At 46.0% G+C, this 8,352-nt stretch overlaps 1 protein-coding gene across 2 annotated transcripts in view; it reads right to left on the reverse strand.

Annotated features, from left to right (window-relative positions):
- TSPAN16 (tetraspanin 16) overlaps positions 1-8,352 on the reverse strand; it is an 18,857-nt gene that overhangs the window by 3,188 nt on the left and 7,317 nt on the right. Inside the window, exons 1-3 of one of the 2 annotated variants that reach the window (XR_824200.1) lie at positions 3,736-3,814; positions 2,512-2,664; positions 1,659-1,742 (exon numbers count right to left, since the gene is read on the reverse strand). Coding sequence is in view for 1 of the 2 variants with exons in the window: in XM_010828328.1 (XP_010826630.1) it covers positions 1,659-1,742; positions 2,512-2,664; positions 6,651-6,758 (345 nt within the window). In the remaining variant the exon portion in view is untranslated. Of the gene's footprint in view, positions 1-1,658; positions 1,743-2,511; positions 2,665-3,735; positions 3,815-6,650; positions 6,759-8,352 lie in introns of those variants that run through there. The other variant, XM_010828328.1, reaches the window with a different exon arrangement.

The raw sequence follows: 8,352 nt of genomic DNA on the forward strand, positions 1-8,352 counted from the left end.
TCTTTCCCATTCTGTTGTTTTCCTCTATTTCTTTGCATTGATCGCTGAAGAAGGCTTTCTTATCTCTTCTTGCTATTCTTTGGAACTCTGCATTCACATGTTTATATCTTTCCTTTTCTCCTTTGCTTTTCATTTCTCTTCTTTTCACAGCTATTTGAAAGGCCTCCCCAGACAGCCATTTTGCTTTTTTGCATTTCTTTTCCATGGAGATGGTCTTGATCCCTGTCTCCTGTACAATGTCACGAACCTCATTCCATAGTTCATCAGGCACTCTATTTATCAGATCTAGTCCCTTAAATCTATTTCTCACTTCCACTGTATAATCATAAGGAATTTGATTTAGGTCATACCTGAATGGTCTAGTGGTTTTCCCTACTTTCTTCAATTTAAGTCTGAATTTGGCAATAAGGAGTTCATGGTCTGAGCCACAGTCAGCTCCTGGTCTTGTTTTTGCTGACTGTAGAGCTCCTCCATCTTTGGCTGCAAAGAATATAATCCATATCTTGGCTGGTGGTAATCTGCAGAAAAACAGTTTCACGTGAAGCTTCCCAGGTGGCTCAGTAGGTAAAGAATCTGCCTGCCAATACAGGAGACGCAAGAGATATAGGTTCGATCTCTGGGTCAGGAAGATCTCCTGGAGAAGGAAATGGCAACCCACTTCAGTATTCTTGCTAGGAGAATCCCGTGGACAGAGGAGCCTGGTGGGCTACAGTCCATTGAGTCGCAAAGAGTCAGACATGACTGAAGGGACTGAGCAGAGGCATGAAAAATCAACATGGGGAAAATGTGAGAAAAACTTCCAGGGCTCAAGGGGATGGACATTTTTTCTAATTAACAGGTTTATTGAGATGTAATTCATTTATCATACAATTCACCTTTCTAAAGTGTATAGTTAAGTGGTTTGATTCCTTTACATTTAACGTAATTGCCAAGAAAGTAGGATTTATGTCAGCCACTTTGCTATGTTTTCTATTTGCCTTTTTTGTTGCTCTTCTTTTATTTATTCATCACAGCCTTCTGTTCTGTTGGATGTTTTCTTTTTAAAATATTTATTTGTTTAGCTGTGTTGGGTCTTAGTTGCAGAATGCAGGCTCTTCACTGCAACATTCAGGCTTCTGTAATTGTGGGGACTGGGCTTAGCTGCCCCAAAGTATGTGAGATCCTAGTTCCCCAACCAGGAATCAAACTCACCTCCCCTGCAATGGAAGGAAGATTCTTAACCACTGGACCACCAGAGAAGTCCCAGTCTGCTGGATATTTTCTAGTGCACCATTTTAATTCCCTTCTTGTTTTTATTATATTTTAAAATTATTTTCTTAGTTGTTGCCCTGGGGAGTACGATGGACATCTTAACTATTCATAATCTAGTTTGGATTAATACTAAATTAATCAGTACCATACAAAAACTCCTATATAGTTGTGTTTTCTCCAACGTGCTTTGTGTTACTCTTGTCATGTAAATTACATGTAAATTAAATCTTCATATAAGTACAGTTTTATGACTGTTGCTTTATGCAGCTGTCTTATAAATGAGGTAGGAGACTAGGTTTAACAACCATTTCTGTCTTTTGTCACTGCTGTGTCTCCGTGTCCCAAACAGTGCTTGGCACACGGTAAATTAAAAGACCTCGGTGTGTCCCAGAGGAGCTGGAACTTACCTGCATCACTGCTGTCCCCAGACAGCCCCCACTCAGGTTGGCGCTCTGAGTCTTGGTTATTTTCAGGAGCTTAGGGAAACAGCCCTGGGGAAACAAGCATCAAAGTAGGAGGGACCTGGTTAGAGACTAGTGGATTCCAAAGTGAAGTGAAAGTCACTGGGTCGCATCTGACGCTTTGCAACCTCATGGACTGTACAGTCCCTGGAATTCTCCAGGCCAGAATACTGGAGTGGGTAGCCTTTCCCTTCTCCAGGGGATCTTCCCAACCCAGGGATAGAACCCAGGTCTCCTGCATTGCAGGCGGATTCTTTACCAGCTGAGCTACCAGGGAAGCCCTGGTGGATTCCAAGGCCCCATCAACCCCTGTAGGTCAGATTTTTTTCACAAAGTAATTTTTTTTTTTAACTTTTTTTTTTTTTTTGCCTCACCCACTGCAGAGTCTTGACCACTATACTGCCAGGAAAGTTCACCCAACACAATTTTTGTAGAAGTCAGTAGGAGGAATTCCCTGGCAGTCAGGTCAGATAGTTAAGACTCTGCTTTCACTGCTGAGGGTTCAATCCCTGGTCAGGGAAGTAAGATCCAGCTAGCCCCTCAGTGTAGCCAAAAAAAAAGTCTCTGGCCCTCAGGGTCTACCTAGGTGATGCCTGTGTTGTGTGGGTGCTCAGTTGATCAGTTGTGTCCGACTTGCAATCCCATGGAGCGCAGCCCATCAGGCTCCTCTATCCATGGGATTTTCCAGGTGAGAATACTGGACTGGGTTGCCATGTCCTCCTCCAGGGGATCTTCCTGACTCAGGGATTGAACCCAGGTCTCCTGCATTGCAGGCAGTTTCCTCAAAATCTCCAGTTACCTCCTGGTGGATGACGTCTGCAGACACGTTGTGTCCATCGCAGTCCACGGTCCCTGGGGATTTACAGCAGCACCGGGGGTAGGTGTGACCTGTCACCCTTTCAAAGGAGGAGCCAGAAAAATCTGTGTAGTTCTTCACTCCGCAGCACTTGAGCTGCAGAGAGGAGAATAAACACTTGAAGACTCCCTTTCAAATATCGAAATAATCCAAACAATAGAAATCACAGTCACCATGGCTACTGTTTAGAGCAGGCAGTCGCATTATTCCAGGGCCTGTGTTAAACACCGCCCTTTCTCACTCCATCATGGCTCAGAACCCTCCACGACTGTCACCTTACTTGAGGTAAAAGCTGAACTCTTCACCAGGGCCCATGGGGCCCTGCATGATCCTCCCCATCACCTTCTCATCTCCCTGCTAGGTCACTTGAACTCACCCAGCTGCATATTGGTCTTCTCTCTGTTTCTTTTTTAAAAAATTATTTATTTATTTATGGCTGTGTTGGGTCTTCGTGGCTGCACGTGGGCTTTTCTCTACTTGCGACGAGTGGGGGTTACTCTTCGTTGCGGTGCACGGGCTTCTCATCACAGTGGTTTCTTCTGCTGCAGAGCAAAGGCTCTCGGCTCGAAGGCTTCAGTAGTTGCAGCTCACAGGCTCTAGAGCGAGGTCTCAGCAGTTGTGGTGCATGGGCTTAGTTGCCCCTTGGCATGTGGAATCTTCCCAAATCAGAGATTGTACCCGTGTCCCATGCATTGGCAGGCAAATTCCTATCCACTGTGCCACCAGGGAAGTCCCTCTTTTCTGTCTTTTTCTTTTTTTAATATTGACTGTTTATTTTTATTGTTTGGTTTTTGCTAAGCAAAGGGGATGAGACAAGATGAGGGTGGTGGTGGTTTATCTGCTTCAGTCATGTCTGACTCTTGTGACCCCATCAACTGCCACCCACCAGCCTCCTCTGTCCATGGGATTTCCCAGGCAAGAATACTGGAGGGGGTTGGTATTTCCTTTTCCATTTCTCTCTGTTTCTTAAGCACACTTAGTAAGCGTCAGCCTCAGAGTCTTTAGATGGCTACGTGTGGAGTGCTGTTCCCTCAACTACCTGCATGACTTACTCCCTCACTTCATTCAGGTCTCCAGCCCTGTATCCAGACAGGTCTTCAATCTTAGCAGTTCTTCTCTCACTCACATGACATGCTCATCCTAACCTGGCAGGTGAACTCCACTTACCAAAATCTCTCAGGGACTCAGGCTGGTGAAGCAGTCACCATCCAGATGGTTCCACTATTGGAGCAGAAGGATAAGAAAGGTCTAGAGAGCCCTGCACTGACAATTACATAATTTGGCCAGGAAGTGACTCATATTACTTCTCATTGGCTAGGACTCATCAACGATCCCTAACTAACTATAAAGGACTAGGGCAGGCCATCCACTGTGTGTTAAAAATAGCTGGCAACTAGTATCTAAGAGGAAACAAAATCCTCTCTCTTTCCCTGCCTGGGTTTCTTCATAACACTTAGCACTCCTGACACCAGTCTTGACTTAGTGGTTTCTTGTCTGTCTCCCTACCCAAGTGTCAGTAACACAGAGCAAAGGATTTTTGTTTTGCACCCTACTTTGTCCTAGACCCTTGAACACTGCCCAGCACACAATAAGTGTTCAACAAAGATTCATGGAAGGACAGCCACCTAAATGTCCATAGACAGAGGAATGGATAAAGAAGATGTGCTACATATATACGATGGAATACTACTTAGCCATAAAAAGAATGAAATAATGCCATTTGCAGAAATATGGATGGACCTAGAGATTATCATACTAAGCAAAGCAAGTCAGAGAAAGGCAAGTATTATATGACATTGCTTATATGTGGAATCTAAAGAAAAAATAATACAAATGAACTTACAAAACAGATAAATATAGATATAGAAAACAAACTTATGGTTATCAGAGGAGGGATAAATTAGGAGTTTTGGGATTAGCAGATACACACTGCTATATATAAAATAGACAAACACAAGGACCTACTGTATAGCACAGAGAACTGTATTCAGTGTTTTGTAATAAACTATAATGGAAGAGAATATGAAAAAACTATGTCTGTATAACTGAGTCACTTTGCTATATACCAGAAACAAACACAAAATTGTGAATTAACTATACTTAAATTTAAAAGGATTAGTGGAAGGACTGTATGAATGAATGAGAGGTACTTTCCACCATCTCAAACTTGAGAAGCCAAAACAGGGATGCAGGCAAGTCCCCTACCCATCATGTGACGCCTCCAGAGCCTGAACTTGACCCCATACCAGTTCCTGGGCCCCAAACTCAGACAGAAAACATTCCTACAAACAGGCGATGGCTTTTCCCCTTCATATGCGTCCTGGCCTCACAGACCCTTCTCAACTATCTGCCTCAAAAGCTTAGATGACACGTGGAGGCCGGTCCTGCTCTTTAAACACCAAGACTAAAGAAATAAATCCTGGGGACTTCCCCGGTGGTCCAGTGATTAAGAATCTGCCTTCCAAGGCAGGGGACGCAGGTTCGATCCCTGGCTGGGGAACTCTGATCCCACATGCCATGGGGCAACTAAGCCGCAGTGCCTCAACTATTGATCCTGTGCACCACAACTGGAGAGAAGTTTGCTCATCACAATGAAAGATCCCAAAAACCGCAACGAAGACCCCATGTGGCCAAATAAATAAATATATATTAAAAAAGGAAATAAATCCTAACACCTCACACCCTGCTGACGGGAATATAAAATGGGCAGTTGCTGTGGAAATCAGTATGAACGTTCCTCAAAAAAATTAAATGTAGAATTATCAGATGATCCAGCAATTCCATTTCTGGACATACACCTAAAAGAATGGAAAACAGAGACTCGGAGAGATATTTGTACACCTGTAAACCCAAGTGTCCATTGACAGTGTGTGTGTACTGCTAAGTTGCTTCAGTCGTGTCCAACTCTCTGCAGCCCCATGGACTGTAGCCCGCCAGGCTTCTCTGTCCATAGGATTCTCCAGGCAAGAACACTTGAGTGGGTTGCTGTGCCCCCTCCAGAAGATCTTCTTGACCTGGGGATCAAACTCTCGTCTCTTATGTCTCCTGCATTGGCAGGAGTTACCACTAGTGCCACCTGGGAAGCCCCTGTCCATGGACAGAAAAATGGATAAATAAAATACAGTCCACCCATACAAAGGAATATTATTCAGACTTAAAAAGGAAGGAAATTCTGACACCTGCTATACCATGGATGAACCTGGAGAATGCTTAGTGAAATAAGCCAGACACAAAAAGACAAGTACTGCATGATTCCATTTAGACAACGTCCCTGTGTCTGAGCGTCCTCAGTTGCTCAGTCATGTCTGACTCTGCAACACTATGGACTGTAGCCTGCCAAGCTCATCTGTCCATGGGATTCTCCAGGCAGGAATACTGGAGTGGGTGGCCATTTCCTCCTCCAGGGGATCTTCCTGACCCAGAGATAGAACCTGTATCTCCTGCATTGCAGGCAGATTCTTTACCAAGCCCATATGAGGTCCCTAGACTCTTGAGAGTCCCTTGGACTGCAAGGAGATCCAACCAGTCCATCCTAAAGGAAATCAGTCCTGGGTTTTCTTTGGAAGGAATGATGCTAAAGCTGAAACTCCAGTCAGTACTTTGGCCACCTGATGTGAAGAACTGACTCATTTGAAAAGACACTGATGCTGGGAAAGATTGAAGGCGGGAGGAGAAGGAGACGACAGAGGTTGAGATGGTTGGATGGTATCACTGACTCAATGGACATGAGTTTGAGTGAACTCCAGGAGTTGATGATGGCCAGGGAGGCCTGGCGTGCTGCAGTCCGTGGGGTCACAAAGAGTCGGACATGACTGAGCAACTGAACTGAACTGAACTGAAAGGAGTCATATTCCTAGAGCATTGTAGAATGGAGAGCAGTGGCTGCCCGGGGCTGAGGGAGGGAGAAGGAGCCTTTGCGGTTAAAGGGGACAGTTTCAGTTGTGGAGAGGCAGGCTGGCGATGGTTGCACAACCATGTGAATGTGCTTAATGCCACCAAACTGAGCACTTAAAAACGGTTAAGACGGTAAATTTATGTTATGTGTCTATCACAAAAATTTTTTAAAAAAATGTGAATCTCACCTTCTCCATGACCAAATTCCATCGCATGGAATAGTCATCTGGCTCCTTGTAACCTCTGTAATTCTTCCTCAGGGTCACGAAGTTGTGCTCCAGGGCCACTTCTCGAACCTCAGCGATGAAACGGGGAGCGGTGAGCACAGAAAACAGCAAGGAGCCCATTTGGGGAGGTTTCTTGGGGACTCAGGGTCGGGGCGGGGAAGGGGACTTCCCGTCTGCTTCCTTCCTGGCCCCTCCACCAGCCAAGGGTCTGCGCTGGGGGAGGAAGAACTCGGGCTACCGTCGGGCCTGCCCCCCACCCCCCAGAGGGACACAAGCAAGAGCGTGGGTGTGGAGCCCAGCTCATCTGGCTGCGTTCATCCTCGCAAACCGTTTTGAATCATCTGCTCTTTTGAATCGCCCACTCGCCCGCTACGCCCCCGACTGGGTTGCAATTCGATTAGGGACTTGAAAATCATCTTTAGCAACTGCATCTCTCTCTGCACAAAAGGCGCGACTTTAATTCTCTGTGTGCGTGTGCGTGTGTGTGTGCGTGTGTGTGTGTGCGTGTTTGTGTTTGAATAGACGTTTAAATTTAAAACCTTTTTTTTTCCCCCCGAAGAGGTAAAATAATCGCATGGTTCAAAATTCACAAAGCACAGACGGTAAATCATGAAAAGTCTCCCTCCCACTTTTTTCTCCCAGCCGACAAGTTTCTCCCACTCCATCACGGGGTTACAGTTTCCTGTGTCCCCAAAGAGATATACTATGCGTGTCAAAGCAAAGACTACTCTCCTTATTATTCTCCTTGCTTCATACTACTCTCTCTCTCACTGTTTGGCATCCGGCTACTCTCAGTATTCGGCGTCCGGCTGTTTCCAACAAGAACATTAGCGGCTCTTGGTAGTCTGCTCAAATCCCGGGGGCTTCGCTTATTTCTGTGTCCGGGAGCCTGACTCCCCGCTGCCAACGACTGAGGGTCTCTACGTGGCCTCAGTACGCATGCGCCCTGGGAGCAGCCCTTAATGACTGATGAGAGGTGGTGGATCAATACTGCAGCTCCCTCGCCCCTTGGGTGGGGAAAATAGTTGCGTTCTCTTTGCGTCCCAACCAGGACTGATCCCAGTTGTACCGTGTAAGCTTTCAGGGGCTACATTCCCTTCCCTGCCTCACTCCTCATGCCCCCTACTGGCGCTTCTTGGGATCATCACTCAAACCAGGAGCCTTCAAATCCTTGTCTCAGGGTGGGCCTCGCCGGAGGTAAACAAGACTACGTTCTGGAGAATGTACCGTCTCCTGTACATAGAGCCTCCTCCTTCCTTCTTTCCAGCTGCATCAGGCTCCCTTGTCTGGATTATTATAAATTATAATCCCCCTCCCCCCAAACTGATGCTCCACTAGGACAGAAGCGACCTTTTGCACATCCTGGTATATGTATGTCATGCTGCCCACAAACAAGCATATCCTTGGATAATTCCTAGAGACCAGATGGTTGGGTCAAATCCGTGCTTTGCCATTTTGATGGATATTGCTAAACAGCCCTCTATTTTGAATTCATTTCAAAACCGCAACAGTTTTCACGGCGTTTCCCATTACCATCCCCCGCAAGCCTCACCGCAAATGCAGGAGAGAGGTCAGATTAGCCCAGCAGGTTTTTTGAGGACAGCCTTGGCGGAGAGGGCTGAGGTTTTTGGCTTTTTCACCCCATCTCTAGAGACTCAGTCTA

Source organism: Bison bison, unplaced genomic scaffold (assembly GCF_000754665.1).
Source record: "Bison bison bison isolate TAMUID 2011002044 unplaced genomic scaffold, Bison_UMD1.0 scf7180017864492, whole genome shotgun sequence".
NCBI lineage: Eukaryota > Metazoa > Chordata > Mammalia > Artiodactyla > Bovidae > Bison > Bison bison.